The 17,634-nt window shown below is 43.6% G+C and overlaps 2 protein-coding genes and 1 long non-coding RNA gene across 20 annotated transcripts in view; 2 read left to right on the forward strand and 1 right to left on the reverse strand.

The window, feature by feature from the left end:
* The first annotated feature begins 386 nt into the window (after positions 1 to 386).
* Positions 387 to 10,011, forward strand: LOC145515117 (uncharacterized). Its single transcript, XM_081514772.1, is given in 5 exon segments — positions 387 to 494; positions 3,691 to 3,758; positions 6,436 to 6,589; positions 8,420 to 9,897; positions 9,900 to 10,011. Coding segments are annotated over 4 exon segments (1,686 nt in total). The 5' UTR covers positions 387 to 494; positions 3,691 to 3,743; the 3' UTR covers positions 9,939 to 10,011.
* The window catches only part of LOC145515098 (uncharacterized), a 28,854-nt gene continuing 11,606 nt past the window's right edge, over positions 387 to 17,634 (forward strand). For 8 of the 16 annotated variants that reach the window (XM_081514659.1, XM_081514650.1, XM_081514661.1 and 5 more), the window contains exon 1: positions 16,757 to 16,916. The gene's annotated coding sequence lies outside the window, so the exon portion shown is untranslated. Of the gene's footprint in view, positions 1,082 to 3,690; positions 3,759 to 16,756; positions 17,571 to 17,634 lie in introns of those variants that run through there. The other 8 variants (XM_081514652.1, XM_081514657.1, XM_081514665.1 and 5 more) reach the window with 4 other exon arrangements.
* LOC145515197 (uncharacterized) lies at positions 5,075 to 17,274 on the reverse strand. Of its 3 annotated transcripts, none has more exons than XR_014060741.1 (4): positions 16,900 to 17,274; positions 14,839 to 14,983; positions 10,772 to 10,854; positions 5,075 to 5,496 (listed from the first exon to the last, which is right to left on the reverse strand). It is a non-coding gene; the product is annotated as an uncharacterized LOC145515197 (long non-coding RNA). The 3 variants fall into 3 exon arrangements; XR_014060740.1 differs by lacking the exon at positions 16,900 to 17,274 and adding an exon at positions 16,311 to 16,577; XR_014060742.1 differs by lacking the exon at positions 10,772 to 10,854 and having other exon boundaries at positions 16,900 to 17,267.

Raw genomic sequence — 17,634 nt, forward strand, 5'->3', positions numbered from 1 at the left:
AGTGAAAGTGTTAGTCGCTCAGTAGTGTCCGACTCTGTGCGACCCCATGGACTCTAGCCCACCACGTTTCTCTGTCCATGTTTCTCAACTTTCCGCTTCTAATAGAAGTGGCCTGCGCATCTCTAATTCTGCACCGAGGCCTGGCTTCAAAGGACAGCAGACAAGTTCAGAGGATCCGAAGTAGAGAAACCTGTCCAGAGGGAAGAGGAACAGACCAGAAACTCCCAGGGGCGGGTCCGAGGACCAGACCGAGGCCCACAGGCGACGCCTAGTCGTAGACGCCCCCTCCATCCACCAGAAAGCCACAGCCCCGCCCCCCGACGGCCCAGGCCCCGCCCCGCATCGGTGAGGACGCGCAGTTCCCTGAAGACCGGGAAGTGAATTCCGCGGAACAACGGATACACTCGGAAGAGAAAGTCTTGGTTTCTCTGGTGACTTCCCTATGCGTTCTTCGGGCATCGAGTCCCCGCACCGGGGTTTCGGAACGTCTCCCAGTAAGTTAAAACCCTTGAACGCGGTCGTCGCTCTCGCTCTGAGTCCTCTCATTTCGCCTGTCGCGGCGTCACCTGAAGACTCGGTCCCGGGAGTCTGGGCCCGGTTCCTGTTAAAATCGCTCTGAGGCTGGCACCGGCCCCAGTTTTCTGCCTTCGGTCCGTATAGACGCTGACCTCCTGCAGTGCTGTTTTCCTGCTCTGCCACCCTTTCTCAAACCTCTATCCGACTCCCGGCTCCCCTGCCCGACCTCACCCTCCTCGGCCCGATTTCGTTCTGACAAGTCCTCACTCCTGGAGGATGGATCACCCCGACCTCCCTCTAAGGAGAGCGGAAAGGGAATACTGAGCAGAAGTTTCTGCAGCTAGTGAGGCATCAGAAATACTGTGCAGGAACGTCAGATGTTGCAGCAGAGTGAGGCCAGTCTGTGGGAGGAGGAATAGAAAGAGAAGGAAACAAAATGATGCACAGAAAAGAGAGGAAGAAACACAGAAGTGGACAGAGGAGAAGAGAGAAACAAGGACCCAGGGAGACATACAGAGAAAAAACAGCACATAGTGGTAGAGAAAGCGGGGGTACCCAAACCTAGGTGAGTATTGAGTAGACTGAATATGGACCGTTAAGTTCTGAAGTAGTAAATTTGTGGCCCTATAACCTAACTTTTATAAAATTTGTTGACTTCTGTAAATTGTGCAGAAGAGATGAGAGTTGCAAAGCCAGGTGTTGGAATCAGATGATAATTCTATTTGCAGTCCCTATTCAACCAGAAGGCAGAGGCTTAACTCAGTCACTTCTAGGTCCTCCTCCAAGAAATGGAGGAGGAATTTCTTTCACCACATGGTGCTTTTTTTTTAAATGACTGTTTTTGAAATTAACTTATTTATTTTTGTTTTTCACTGTGCTGAGTCTTCCTTGCTTGCGAGGGCTTTCTCTAGTTTTGGCAAGCTGGGGCTACTCTTACCCGTGGTGCACTGGACTTCTCATTGCAGTGGCTTTTCTTGCTGCAGAGCACAGGCTTTAGAGCTTGCGGGCTTCAGGAGTTGCAGCACATGGTCTCAACAGTTGTGCACACCAGCTCAGGTGCCCTGAGGCATGTGGGATCCTCCTGGACCATAGATTAAACCCGTATCCCCAGCACTGGCGGGCGGACTCCCAAACACTAGACCACCAGGGAAGCCTGCTAAAATGGCCATTGTTAACAGTTCTGCTTTTCTCTCCTTTAAATTTCCAGATTATTTTCCCTCTAAATTTGATTGTTCACATTATGAGGTTTATGCGCTTTATATCCTAACTTGGAGCTCTTCTTTGATGTCTGGTAAATAACTTTACAGTATTTCACTAGGCCTGTGGTTATGGATGTTGATAATCTTTTAACACTCAAAACCTACATTCACCAGTTACTTTGATATTTAACAGCTTTATTCTTCCCTTAAATGACCTGCTAAGTTAGTGAGCTCTGAGCTGAAGTCTCCAGCTAAGAATTGAATAGATGTTTCCCGCTCGTCCCCCTCATCCTTTTTCTGCAGATGTTGAAGGATGGGCTGGATTGATGTGGCTTGCATTTTTTATTCTGTTTTTTTCTAGAGTAGAGGAATTAAATGTTTGTCTTTCATTAAACCCTGAAAAAGAAGCCTCTCTCGCTCAGAAATAAATAAGGTAATCTGCAAACAGGACAACTCTTTCTACTTAAACCTATACAGGCCACCACGTACACTCAGTTCTGCTCACTCGACTCAGACTTCTTAAAAGTAACTTGGTAAATCCCTTCCCCTGTGAGGTGCATGCACCACCTGTAATGTAGAGAAGGTAAAGTAGACCTGGTTTTCTGAATCTGAGCAAATGAGATCCCCTGAGAGAAATGATTTTCAAAGTTGGTCTTGTGTTTGCATCTGGTGGTTTTCTGGGATGAGTGGCCAGTTACAATGAGAATTCGAAATGTGCCCGCACAACAATTATGAAAAACTTAAGAGCAGAGGGCATGGGCCCAGAGATAAAGACATAACTTCTCTTAGCCTGTGTTATCTCTGTATCATAACATGAAGTCTTTTTTTAAGACTTATCGTGATCATTTCATAATGTTTGAAAATGTCAAATCACTCTGTAGTATACTCAGAACTAACATAGTATTGTACATCAGTTATATTTCAACAAAATAGAAAAAAAAAGTTAAAGTGACTTTATTGTTGTTGTTCAGTTGCTCAGTCATGTCTGACTCTTTACGACCCCAAGGACAGTAGCCCTCCAGGCTCCTCTGTCCATGGGATTCTACAGGCAAGAATGCTGGAATGGGATGCCATTTCCTTCTCCGGGGGATATTCCTGACCCAGGGATGGAACCCACTTCTCCTGCATTGGCAGGCAGATTCTTTACCACTGAGCCACCAGGGAAGCCCTAGTGTGACTTTAGAATGGAATAAATGAAACATCTGATACCAATAATATAAAAGCAAATGGTTGGTCTTCCATGTCTTCAGTAGAATATTATGTTTCGGACTTTGGGCCAAATTTTAGGAATAGCCTTTGACAAAGTAGGGTCCTTTAAGAAAGTGGAACTGAGCCAAAGGACCTGAGACAACTTTTAAATAATTGTTGAATTACAGTCTTCACATAAACATTGAAGCACTGTAACTGAGTGCAAAAAACAGTATTTATTGGTTTATGACATTTGTTGTAAAGAAATACAAAGTATATTTTACTGAAGGCAGAGATTATGAACAAAAAATTAAGCAGGCAAGAATCAAGTGGGTTGCCATGCCCCCCTCCAGGGGATCTTCCTGACCCAGGGATTGAACCTGGGTCTCCTGTCTTGCAAGCAGATTCTTTACTGTCTGAGTCACCAAGGAAACCCAGATTGTTGGATGGGTGAGCATCTTATCTTGCATCAGCCAGTCCTTGGATGCTGGCTGCCCAGGGAGGAGCCAGGAACCGGGAGGAGACAATTTCCTTTGGCTGAATGCCACATGGACAAAGGACGGTGTGGTTGCAGCAGAGTGGGGGTTCCAACAGGAGAAAGGGTTGAAGAAAGGGGTGAAAACTCACATATTGGTCTCCTGATAGGAGTTCATTGTCTCTGATCCCTCCAGTCACTGGGGTCCTTCTTTCCCCCAGAGGAAGTTTCTTTCTGTGTGGATACTTGTGGCAGGGGAGTGAGGTTTGTTGATTCTAAACATTAAAAGGTGTGGTTTTTTTTGTCACACAGAATAATCTTACCTGAGAAAGAAGCTCAGAGGAAGCGGAAAGAAAGGAGAAGAGATGGCCCTTTCCCAGGTAAAAGTCATATTCTTCACTGATCTGTTAATTCTTTCCTAAAATGACACGAATTGGACTTGTTAAACTTCTCTATGAAGTTTCCTGCCTAAAATATTTAATCACACACAGGACCTTCCCTGAATCTCCTCTCATCTCCCTGCAGATTTCCTCCTCAGTGTGACCCAGTGACCTGGAATTTGGGAAGAGGGTCCTTTTAGGCGATCCTCTTGTGAAAGGTTTTGTTCTCAGACGTGGATTGGAGGTGGGAGTAGGCTCTGTGGTGTCAGTGAGGTACGGCAGTAAGGACTGTTCAGAGAACCCTTCTGCAAGCCCTTTCAGCTCCATGTAAACCAGGGTCAAAGAGACTGCATATGATAAGTGATGTTCCAGTGCTCACAATACCTGAAGAAGTCTGAAAGGAAGACTTATATGGGGAAACATGCTTTTGAATGCATTTGAAGTTAAGTGAATCATGTGTTTCTGGCTCCACAATATCAGTACTTTAAAATAGGAAGCTCCAAAATGGAAACAGGATGTAGAAGAGGGTGCTTTAGTACATGTACTGTGCTACGTCGCTTCAGTCATGTCCAGCTCTTTGCGACCCCATGGACTGTAGCTGCCAGGCTCCTCTGTCCATGTCCTTCAGGCAAGAATACTGGAGTGGGTTGCCATTTCCTTCTCCAGGGGATCTTCCTGATCTAGGGATTGAACCCCAGTCTCTTATGTCTCCTGCATTGGCAGGTGGGTTCTTTACCACTAGCGCCACCTAGGAAGTCACGTTTTAGTACATTATTAGTTGTAAAAAATGGAATCAACTTAATTGCCTAACAGGAAAGGCTCTATATATCATTCATACCACATTCATGGCCAAAAGACCCAGGTATTCCAGTAGGGACTCTAATGTAGCAGGTGTTTTCGATTAAAATGGTTATAATTCAGCCAAGACATAGGAGCAGAACTTTCTGCCATCAGAAAGCCTGGAGCCATGATCTGATTCTACCATTATAGTTGTTCAGTGTTGTATATTGCTAAAAAAAAGAATGCTAACCACCATCTGAGCCTTCAGCAAGTTATAGTCATAACATCAGAGATCACAGATCGCCATAACAAACAGTGTTATATTTTTTTGTATTAAACACCTCATGTATACACACTTGTGATTCAGCTCCACATGTGATGCAGGTTAGAGGCTTAAGTAAAATATCCCTTTCTCTGTCACGTCTTCCAGCATCACTTAATGTCTCCATCAGGAACAACTCTTTGTTCTTAGCCCAAATCTTAATAAAAATGCATCTTATACTGTAATGTGATTTTAGAAAATATTTTTCAGTAAATGTTTTCTTACGGTATTTATTCTGCAAATTTAAATATTCACATGCCATACATATTGGAGTTATTTTCACTTTAGTAAACATAGAGGTGATTTTCCTTTTTACATCCTCATTGGATCATTCTCTTCATGAATACACAAGGGTTTCACATTTGTCACTGTTATACAAGATTTCACAGTGGCTGCTTTTGAGCAGGCCAGCTTCAGTACAGATGCCTAAGGATTTCTCAAGATTGGACAGCTTAAGCATGTTATGATTGTTGTAGTTGTTTAGTCACTAAATTGTGTTCAACTCTTTTGAGATTCCGCGGACTGTAGCCTGCAAGCTCCTCTGTCTGTGGGATTCTCCAGGCAAGAATACTGGAGCGGGTTGCCATTTCCTTCGCCAGAGCTTAAGCATGATTACTGCATTTAATGATGGTGTTTCTAAGGAAGAACAGATGTTGCAAGTACTAAGTAAAGATTTTAAATCAACCATCTTAAACATCCTTAGAGAGCTATGGGGAGCCACAGACAAAGAACTAAAAGAAAGTGGGAGAACTGTGTTTAAACAAATAGAAAATATTATTAAAGGGTCTTCCCTGATGATCTAGTGGTTAAGACTCTGTGCTTCCCTGTAGGGGGCATGGGTTCAGTCCCTGGTCGGGGAACTAAAATTTAAGATCCCACATGCCACAAGGTTCAGGCAAAAAAAGAAAGTTGAAAGTAGGTATTTACACACATACTTGTACGTGGAAGTTCCAGCAGAGCTATTAATATTAGTTAATTAAACAAGCTAAATGGCCATCAAGGGATGAGTGGATATGTAAAATATGTTGCAGTCATAGAATTAAATATTATTCAGCCCTGAAAAAGGAATACTTTAGGAATGTAGTACTGATACCATATCATGGATAAACTGAAAAAACCATTGTAAGTGGAAGAAACCACACAGAAAAGCTCACATTTCATACTGTTGCATTTATATGAAAATATCACAAGTAGGTAAATGTACAATGACAGTAAGCATTCATGGTGTACAGGGATGGGGGGCAAAGAGGAATGGGAGGAGATTGTTTAAAGGGTAAATTTCCTGTAACAGTGATAAAATGTTTTTGAACTAGATAGGCAAGTGTTGGTTCAATGTTGTAAAGGTACTAAATGCCACTCACTGAATGATACCTTAAAATAGCTAACTTTATGTTACATGAATGTCACCTCAGTTGAAAAAAATTTGAGAAAAGTAACTTGCTCAGAATTATCTTATGGATCGGTCAGAACATTCGCTCCAGCCAAGTCAATCCTTACATACGTCTGTTTCTATAATTTTCTGTCAGACTTGGAGCTTGCTCCTTGTCCACTTGGCGAAATGTGCTTTCCTTTCAGGGACTATTTACATTCAGGGATGTGGCCATCGAATTCTCTCAGGAGGAGTGGGAATGCCTGACCCCTACTCAGAGGGCCCTGTACAGGGACGTGATGCTGGAGACCTATGGGAACCTGGTCTCCCTGGGTGAGGATAACTTCTCTCCAGAAGTTGGTAACTAGTTCTGTGTATCTTTGAGTTTTCCCTTCTGAGTCTCAAACTTGGGACACCCTGGCATGCTCATGAGTGTTTCAAATCTCTGTTTTTAAGAGAGTGATTGAAGCTGTTTGGATTCAGAATGAAACAACTTCATGATGTGGCTTATCACTCTATAACTTCTCATTTTTTCAGAAGTTGGGCATTCGTGCTTGATCAGTGGTGGTTGCGGAATATTAGTCAGAAAGCGTTACAGCACATTTTTTTAAAACATCTCATTCTGTGCTTCCACCCTTGTGTTTTTGATTCAGTCGTTCTTAAACGTTAGTTAGATAATCTGCACGCCGTGCTGTGCTATGCTTAGTGGCTCAGATGTGTCTGACTCTTTGTGACCCCCTGGACTGTCTCCCGCCAGGCTCCTCTGTCCGTGGGGATTCTCCAGGCAAGAATACTGAAGTGGGTTGCCATCTCCTCCTCCAGGGGATCTCCCCAACCCAGGGATCAAACCCAGGTCTCCCACACTGCAGGCAGATTCTTTACTGTCTGAGCCACCAGGGAAGCCTATGAATACAGGAGTGGGTAGCCTATCCCTTCTCCAGTAGATTTTCCTGACCCTACTTAATCTAAAACTTCAGGAGGCAGTCAGTTGACTAATTTTTATGATACGTTTCTAGACCCATCTATAATTTTCTTTCTTAGCTGAACAAACAGCTGGGCGTGTGTTCTGTAATAGCCTAGCATGTCGTGTCCCATTTTGCTTTATGAATTGAAATCTCTTCTAAGCTGAATGTTATCTTCATCTTAGAGCAAGGGAAAGAGCCCTGGACTTTGGAAGGCAAAGTGAAAATAGGGGAAAATCCAGACAAGTATGAATAGATTGAGATGTGAATACAGATAGGAGCTTAAGTGGGCACAGAGTAAACTGCTCCATTAAATATTACTGGGGAAATTCTCCTTAAATGGGAATTATCTGTAGAAAAATAACAGTTTGTTTGTTATCAGATCTCAAAGGAGATCCATCCCATACACTCAAACTTGTCACTGTCTTGTTCAAATATATAAAAGTTTAAACTCCATTCTACCGTGATGCTGTGGCTCATTCAGAGCTGAGGAAGGGCTTTGCTGTGACCTACAACATTCTATTTTCTGACACTGCTGACCATTTTGGTGCTTTGGTTTGAGAGGGACTTAGCTGGCTCTCTCAGGAGTCATCTTTCCCCTTGATCTCTCTTGGTTTTCAGTTAATACATATCAAGTTCTCTGTTGTCCTGACCCCAGGACTATTTCATTCATTCCCTTTCACATTTTATATCCTTGAGAGAACTTCTCAGGAGATAGACAAGCTTCAGTAATTCTCAAGATATATTTCAATTTTCCTATAATATATTCCTTCTGGAATATATATCCTTTCTTCTGTTTTTTTGGAAGAATCCTTTAGAATGCCAGAAACTGTTATTTGGTATAATTGCGGTTGTTTATTAACTTAACCTGCTAGATTTATCATGGGTTGCATGCATGCATGCCTGCTAAGTTGCATCAGTTGTGTCTGACTCTTTGCAACTCTATGAACTGTAGCCCACCGGGCTCCTCTGCCCGTGGGATTCTCTAGGCAAGCATACTGGAGTGAGTTGCCAAGCCCTCCTCCAGGGGATCTTCCTGACCCAGTGATCAAACCCACATCACTTATGTCTCCTGCATTGGCAGGTGGGTTCTTTACCACTAGCGCCACCTGGGAAACCCATTGTGATGTATAGACTTTTTAAAATATTTTTTTCTTATATCATATTGCCACATGTTATTAAACACATTTTTTGTATAATTATGTAATTCAATATACTTATTTTCCAGATTATCTTATAGGAATCCTTTCTGCTGGATTTGCAATTAACAAATTATCACCAAGAGAGAACACTGGTGTAGAATTATATGGAAATGAAAACCATGGCATCAAGGATTTTGACCTCAAGGAAGTCTGTGAAAATATGCAGATGAGTGAGAGTGAGTGGGGATGTGATGCAAGAAATGACAAAGAAGTGCTTTTGACTCATAACAAAAATCTCAGTCAGAGAGAAGATCAGGATAATAAATCCTTAATTAATTTTCCTCAGAGTGTTTCTGTAAGAAGTAATACATATGAATATTTCATGCATGACAAGCCACTCATAAGAAGTTGGTTAACAATGAAAAATAACATAATCATTGCTGGAAACAGTATAGAGTGTTTGGACAACAGAACTGGAGCAAGGCTGCAGGCACAGGTGGCTGAACTGCAGAGATTTCCAATTGAGGAGAAAATGTATGGAGGCCCTCAAGTTGAGAAATCAGTCAGCAATGGTTCCTCAGTTTCCCCATGTCATAGAATTCCTCCTACTGTGGAACCTACTGTGTTACCCACACAACACAGGAGAACACACACTGAAGAAAAATCTTACAACTGTAATGACTGTGGGAAGGCCTTTAGCAAAAAATCAAACCTCACAAATCACAAGAGAATCCATTCTGGACAGAAACCTTACAGATGTAATGTGTGTGGCAAAGCCTTTAACCAGGGTTCTAATCTCAGTACGCATCAGAGAGTGCACACAGGGGAGAGACCATATAAGTGTGATGTCTGTGGCAAGGTCTTTAGTAGAAACTCACACCTTGCAAACCATCAGAGGATGCACACTGGAGAGAAACCTTACAGGTGTAGTGAATGTGGTAAGGCCTTTATCCAGCATTCACTCCTCTGGAGTCATGAGAAAATGCACAGTGGTGAGAAACCTCACAAATGTAATGAATGTGGCAAAGCATTTGCCGAGCAGTCAAGCCTTAACAAACACAAGAAAATCCATACTGGAGAGAAACCGTACAAGTGTACTGTGTGTGGCAAAGCCTTTACCATGCGATCAAATCTTACTCAACACGAGACAATCCATACTGGAGAGAAGCCTTACAAATGTAGTGAGTGTGGTAGAGCTTTTACCCAATTTTCACGCCTTACTCGACATCAGAAAATGCATACTGGAGAGAAACCACACAAGTGTAATGTATGTGGTAAGGCTTTTATTGAACTTTCACAACTTTGGGGTCACGAGAGAATTCATACTGGAGAGAAACCACACAAATGTAATGTGTGTGGCAAGGGATTTACCCAACGATCGAGCCTTACGGCACATCAGAGAATTCATACAGGAGAAAAATCTTACAAATGTAAAGACTGTGATAAGGCCTTTATCCAACGTTCCCAACTTTGGGGTCACGAGAGAACTCACACTGGAGAGAAACCTTACAAATGTAATGAGTGTGGCAAAGCTTTCACAATGCGTTCATACCTTACTCAACATAAAACCATCCATACTGGAGAGAAACCTTACAAATGTCATGAGTGTGGCAAAGCTTATACCCAATTTGCAAGCCTTACTAGGCATCAAAAAATGCATACTGAAAACAGACATAAATCCAACACATGTGGCAGTGCTTTTATTCAGAACTTGAGTTTTGGGGGCCATTGGACAATTCATAGTAGAAAGAAACCTTAAAATGTCATGCCTGACACAAAACTTGTGCAACTAATCAAGCCATACTCGGGTTGAGAGTCTCCATCATGGAGGAGGAGACATACAGATGGCCAATAGGTACATGATATGATGCACAATATCACTAATCATTGGGGAAATTCAAGTCAAAACCACAATGAGATATCACCTCACACCTGTCAGAATGGGCTGGCATCAAAAAGACAACAAGTCACAGTGTTGGTGAAGATGAGGAGAAAAGGGAACCCTCAAGCAATGTTGGTAGGATTGTAAATTGGTAGCTACTATAGCAAACTATGGCCACTCCTCAAAAGATTAAAAATAGAGCTGCCATATAATGCAGCAATTGCACATCTAGGTATTTACCTAGAGAAAACAAAAATGCTCATTCAAAAAATATATGCACTTTGTTGTTCATTGTACCGTTATTTATAATAGCCAAGGTAAGGGACTTCCCTGGTGGTCTAGTGGGCTTCCCTTGTAGCTCAGTTGGTAAAGAATCTTCCTGCAGTGCAGGAGACCCAGGTTCGATCCCTGGGTTGGGAAGATCCCCTGGAGAAGGAAATGGCAACCCACTCCAGTATTCTTGCCTGGAAAATCTCATGGACAGAGGAGCCTGATGGGCTGCAGTCCATGGGGTCAAAAAGAGTCGGACGTGACTGAGAGACTAACACTTACTTACTGGTGGTCTAATGGCTTAGAATCCGAAATTCCATTGCAGGAGGTATAAATTCAATCCCTGGTCAGGGAGGTAATCTCACATGCCTTGAGGCCAAAAGAACAAAACATAAAACAGAAAGAATATTGTAACAAATTCAATAAACACTTTAAAAATGGTCCACATTAACAAAAATTTTTTTTAAACAAAATAGCCAAGGTAAGAAAGCTACTGAAAGTTCACCAATAGATGAATCATTAAAGAAAATAGATAAAGGAAATATATATATATACACACATATATACATACACACACATCCACATATATACACACATATAGTGGAATATTAGTCATGGAAAAAAAAAATTGCCATTTCTAGCACCATGGACAACTCTACAGGGTATTTGGCTGGGTGCAGTAAGTCAGAGAAACACAGCCCGTGATTTCACTTATATGTGGACTTTAAAAAACAAAAGGAAAATAATCTCATACATAGAACAAATAGATGGTTGCCAGAAAGGCAGCGGGAGGAGGATATGGGGTGTGTGTGAAGTGAAAGTGAAGTCCCTCAGTCGTGTCTGACTGCAACCCCATGGACTAGCACGCCAGGCTCCTCTGTCCATGGAATTTTCTAGGCAAGGATACTGGAGTGGGTTACCATTTCCTCTTCCAGGGGATCTTCCCTACCCAGGAATGGTACCTCAGTCACCCACATTTCAGGCAGAGTCTTTACTGTCTGAGCCACCAGGGAGGTCCTTGTGTGTGAAGTAGAAGAGGTTTAATTAAGAGATGCAGGTCTACAGTTACATAAAGAAGTGTAGGGTATAATATATAAAATAAAGAGTATAGTCAGTGATAATAACTATATGGGGACAGATGCCTACTAGACTTACCGGGGTGATTATTTCATCCTGTATGCAGTTGTTAAATAGTTATGTAGTACACCTAAAACACACTGTGTGTGTGCATGCTAAGTAACTTCAGGGATGGCATATGTGGGAGAAAAAAATGGGAGTGGAACAGTGGTCTCCCTGTCTTTTGAAGGGGGATAGCTACTGTATATATAAAATATTCAAAATTAGTCTCATTTTTGGAAACCGAAGGGACAGTGTTATAGAGGACAGCCATCAAAAGAAGCAGAGTATCTGGGAAGGCTGCAGATTTGGCCTCTAGAATTGCATTTTGACACCATTTTATTTATTACAATGTATCATACTTTTCATATCCAAATAAGTAAAGTGTAATCTTTTTTATAGTGTTAGTTGCTCAGTCGTGTCTGATTCTTTGTGACCGCATGGACCGTAGCCCACCGGGCTCTTCTGTCCATGGGGTTTTCCAGGCAAGAATATTGGAGGGGGAAGCCATTCCCTTCTCCAGGGGATCTTCCCAGCCCAGGGATTGAACCTGGGTCTCCTGCAGTGCGAGGCAGATGCTTTACCATCTTAGCCAGTAGGGAGACCCAATCTTTTTTGTAATCCTTAGGGAATCATGTGCCTTCTATTAATGCAAGCATATCCCACTGCATTGAGGGCTTCATAATAATGACCCTTACGTATTTATCACCGTGTTCTCTAGGTTCAGTGGCATCTGTGACGATTTCTTTTCAAATTAGATTTAAACAACTTAAAGTATTTGAAATAGATATATATTCATAATTTACATTGGAGTTACAAACTCCATAGTGTAACCCAGATTATTTCTGTAGCTATAATGAAAATACTGTAGCAGTACAATTTCAGACTCAGCCCCCTGAAATCTGCCTCCTTGGTTGTAAAACTACACCATATGATTATATTCCTACATACTTTTTTGTGTGTGTGCACTTGAAGGTTTATGTGAAGTGACAAGATACGGTGAACATATAAAAAATACTAGGAGATACAATTTCAGAAATGGAAATAAAATAGCAATCTCTGTGTGCTTGGAGTTCATATTTTAATAAAATTCATATTTTAAGGCAAGACAAGAAAAAACCATACATTTCTGTTTGGTTGGGCTTCCTCCCTCCCTCCCTAATGTGCAATGTCTGTCTGCGTTACACATAAACCACAGCTCCTCAGAGGTGGGAGTGCCTCCTCGATCATAAAGGTCAACTTTTTTATTTCTGACACTAGTGATCTAACTTCTTAAAAGTGTTCTAGGATATTCCCTAATGGTCCAGTAGCTAAGACTTCTAACTCCCAGTGCAGGGGGTCTGGGTTTGATCCCTGGTCAGGGAACTAGATCCTCCATGCTGCAACTAAGACCTGGGGCAGCCAAATAAATACTAATTAGATATTTTGTAAAAAGAGTACTGTTCTTTCTCAACTCTGTGAGAGGTCACAGTGACTTACTGCTTGCTTTGTACATGGTTACCTGGACTGTATGTCCTTGGTGAAGTTTATGAAAAATGATCAGCATGTCATTTTGATGAACTATCCTTTATCTTAAAAATGTATGTACAACTGTGCCTTCGACTTCTAACAGGCAGAACAGTTCCCAGAGCTTTATGAGAGTCTCCCAAGTTATAATCCTCAGCTTGGCTCAAATAAAATTCCCTTTTTCCTTCTTGATTGTTAGTGGAATTTTTGTTGACATTTTCTTGTTGCAGTCAGTAGGCTATCAGGGACACCTACCAGAGGACCCTGGAGTCCATCCCAAACCCATGCTTGGTACCAACGTGGGTCCTTTGAGCCCCACCCATTTCTTGGTGTTTCTTGGGTACTTTAGTGATTTCTCCTGATATTCAGACATCATTGCTTTGAGTGATGTCCTGAGTTTTATTCGAGCTGTTTTTTCTCAGGACTTGGAGTCCTCAGAGGGAGTATGGTTTAACATTCCCTAGGCAGGGGACTTCCCTGGTGGCCCAGTGGTTAATAATCTGCCTTGCAATTCAGGGGATGCAGGTTCGATCGCTGGTCAGGGAACTAAGATCCCATATGCCATGGAGCAACTAAGCCTGAACACTGCAGCTACTGAGCCCACACGCTCGAGTCCATGTGCTACGATGAAAGATGCTGCATGATGCAATGAAAATCCCACATGCCACAACTAAGACCCAATGCAGCCAAATAAATAAATGTTAAAAAATTCCCTAGGCAGGGACCTTGAGGGAACTTTGTAATGAACTGGGTTGGCTGGTCTTTTTTTTTTTTTTTTAATTTGGCTTAAATTGAAAAGATTTTATATGATCTGAACAAACTTTGATAGTAAAATGAGATACTGATCCTGGGTTTACTGAAATAAAAGTAGTGTCTCTCTTTGAGATGGTCATGTTCTCTCTGTCACAATATTTGTCCACAAGAAAATTAATGGTACAAACAAAGTAGCATGACAATTTATCACAAATGTTCAGAATGTTAGGTTGTATGGTATGGGAGTAAAGAATTGGATGCTGTTACCAAGAGGTATGCGTGGGGGGTCTGGCTGCTCGCCGCTCAAAAGCCAGTAAACGGGCCAGCTTGGGGAAATGGAAAGTTTGTTTCAGATGCTGGCAACTGTGGGGGAGGGTGGTAGACATCTGTCCAAAGGCTGACTCCCCACCCTGCCCCCAACAAGCAGGGGGTGAGAGCTTTTATAAACGGGGGGGGGGGGGGGGACGGGTGTTGCAGATTACATGCAGAAATAGCACAGTCATCTCTAACAGTCATCTTCATATTGGTCATCGGTGGTCTGACTAGCAGCAGCATGTTGGTGGTTTTAGGTACAATTAATCTTTAGTTCTGGGGTGCACTTGTTTCCATTTCTTTGAGGTCAGTTCTTGGAATTGTGGCAGCTCAAGTCCTGGGTACAGTCTGGCCATCTTGTAGTTAACTTCTCCACCTGGGGTTTTGGTATCTATAGGACAGCTCGCAGGATATGGCTCAGAATATTATCTACAGCCCTTAAGAAAGAACTAAACGTCCTTGACTATGCTTAATGACTACATTATTATTATTGAGTCTCCTTCCTTTGTTTAAGCATTTTTCACTTTTCTGATTAAACTTATTCTTTGACTAAAGTGTTCCACAGGCAAAAGGCAGGCAGAAGACATGGGGGGTGGGGGTGGGGAGGGGGCAAGGATCATAGAGTCCAGCTCTGTTTCAATGTCACAAATATAATTTGAGGTTTACCTGATGACAACCACTAATCTGCAAACCTGTGCATTGCAGCAGCTTTCTTCTTTGTAGTGATAAAATGCATTCTATCAATGAGGAACAATTCTAATCACTCATGATACAGCAGGGAATCAGCGACCATCTTCAAGTAGCGTATATTCTGTAAGAGAAGTCAGCAATAATAAAACAGGACGGTGATAAACACAATGAAGGTGTGCATGTACAAGGATAGAGTGAGAGTCCTGGTTTAAACAGCCTGTTCAAAGAAGCCCTATGATAAGGTGATATTTGAGAAGAGTCACTCATTAATTGAAGAGTGTGATGCAAATGGAGAAGGGCCATTGGGTGGACAAACTAGAAGGAGAAAATTGCTAGGACAGGAACATTTACAATGACTGAGGACTAGTTAAAACTGCTGTGTGGCTTGGTGGGGTGTGATATTAAATTTCCACTGGAGACATTTAAACTTTTGGACTCCCAGTTAGATTTTTTTTTTTTTCAGGACTTAGAAGCAGCCATGTTTACATCGGCTGTGTATATACTTTTGTATGAACCAAAAAAGGGGGGTTTGGAAACTCCAATCTAAAGCCAGCAGGTCAGAAGCAGAGGTGACAACCTGGACTTTAGACTGGCATCTGAAATGTGTTGTCGGTGGCGGGGGGGAGTGGAGTGGGGACAGGGCAGGGGCAGATTTGTGGGATGTGTGGGATCTGATGCTACATCGGTAAGTGTTGAGGTTGAGTTGAATTGTAGGACACCCAGCTGGCGTTACATGCAATTGCTTGTTGTGGAAAAAACACCCAAATATTTGTTGATCGGAAGTGTCAGAAGTGGAGTGTTCTCTGTCAGTGTGGTAGTAGTTGAAGGGTGAAGGAGAAATAGAGGGAAGAAACACACAGGTAGGAAGAACTGGACTTTTCCCTCCACAGGAAAAAGGACACAAACAGGCTATCTTAGCATAAAATTCAGGTTAACTGAAGTATAAGTCAGAATGACTTGCCTATGTATCAATATGTGAAAAATTCTTTGATCAGTCTTGTCGCTATGAGTCTCTGGAACAGAGCACAATGCCAAGTTGGCCTCCTGCTAGAATAGGGAATAGAAGCTGAAATGCTGTTCTGTAAGATGTCAGTGTAAAATAGCTACTTCTACGCAGGCAGAGCTTGTATTTCACATTCTAGTTTGTATCGAACAACTGCAGACTGCTTAAATTAAATCCAACGGCAGGACATGTTTCTGGATCTAACCACCACCACATACAGATCCTTCACTGAGATCCCAGACCGGTGAATTGCTTCAGTCTCACAGGACTGGATGCAACCTACTGACTGGCACAAACAAGTTTTTGACTTAAACCGTTTTCAATGTAAGAGGAAAACATCTTCAGTTCAGTCGCTCAGTCATGTCCAGCTCTTTGCGACCCCATGGACTGCAGCACACCAGGCCTCCCTGTCCATCACCAACTCCCGGAGTTTACTCAAACTCACGTCCATCGAGTAGGTGATTCCATCCAACCATCTCGTCCTCTGTCGTCCCCTTCTCCTCCCGCCTTCAACCTTTCCCAGCATCAGGGTCTTTTCAAATGAGTCAGGCCTTCACATCAGGTGGCCTAAGTATTGGAGTTTCAGCTTCAGCATCAGTCCTTCCAATGAATATTCAGGACTGATTTCCTTTAGGATGAAGAGACAGTAACTTAATCTCTAAGCAGGGAGCAACGATGCATCAAGAGACAGAAAAGATTCTCCAGCGTTTCTAACCCAGAGAGCTACGCCTCCGCAGCGACGCGCAGGGACGCGCAGGCCCCGCCCCTTCCCCGCCCTCTCGCCCGCCCCGCGCGGACCTGGGTCCCGGCCCCTCCCCTCTCCGGCCGCGCTCCGCCCAGGCCCCGCCCCCGCCGCCCTGCCTCCGAGTCCGCGCGTGCGCAGCTGGCAACGGACGCGGAAGCGAAGATCGCGGAGCGGAGGTCGTATTGCAGCGCGTTGTTTCTTGTTTTTCGTGTAAATTTGCACTTCATAGCCGCGCGCCCACCCCTTCCTGAGGGTGTGGGAGTCACTAGGGACTTGAAAATCACCGCACCTACGCCTCCGTGCCCCGTAAGTCCAGACGTTGCCGTCACAGGGGGCGTTTCCCTCTGCGTTTCAAATCGCTCCGAGGCTAGTTCGGTGCCTTGGCTTTTTCCCCCTTTGGTTTTCTTCTTCGCTCTATGTTCCTGCTTAAAACCCTTTACCGACCGCCGCCCCCCGCTGACCCGCCTAAAGCCCTCTTCCCCGACGAGGGTTCGCCCTCTCCTCCTCCCCTTCCTCGTCCCCCCTAACCTCGCCCTCTCGCCCCCTGGCCGCCCGGCCACCCCGCTCCCGGAGAGGCCGCGTCCTCTCCTGGGTCCTGGGATTCTGGGGAGCCCTCCCGGCTCTTGAGACCCCCACTCTCCGAGCCCCTCTGTCCTCGCGTCTCCTCGGGCCGGTCCTTCTGCCGCGCAGGCCTCTTCATAGTGACGTTTCCCCGCCTGCGTGTTGGGGGAGGTGACATGGGTCAGCCGCGTGACACCCAGTTTTCTCGCTGGAAAACGCTGTCTTCCGCTAGGCGGGCATCTTATTCCGTCGACATCCCTGTAAATACGTGGGCGAGGGGGGTCAGGAGAAGCCGAGACAGAGCGGGACAGAAGTAGGAAAACTAAGGAGGAAATAAGAATTAGTGAGGACAGATGGCATCGTAGAGGACGGATGAGGGCCTGTTTCAGTGAGTACTTGGTAAGGATGTCAGTGATTTTTCTTAGCAGTTGAAACCTAATTTAATCAGTCTAATATTCCGTCG

Source organism: Giraffa tippelskirchi, chromosome 7 (genome assembly GCF_054371585.1).
Source record: "Giraffa tippelskirchi isolate mGirTip1 chromosome 7, T2T-mGirTip1v1.2.pri, whole genome shotgun sequence".
Lineage (NCBI taxonomy): Eukaryota > Metazoa > Chordata > Mammalia > Artiodactyla > Giraffidae > Giraffa > Giraffa tippelskirchi.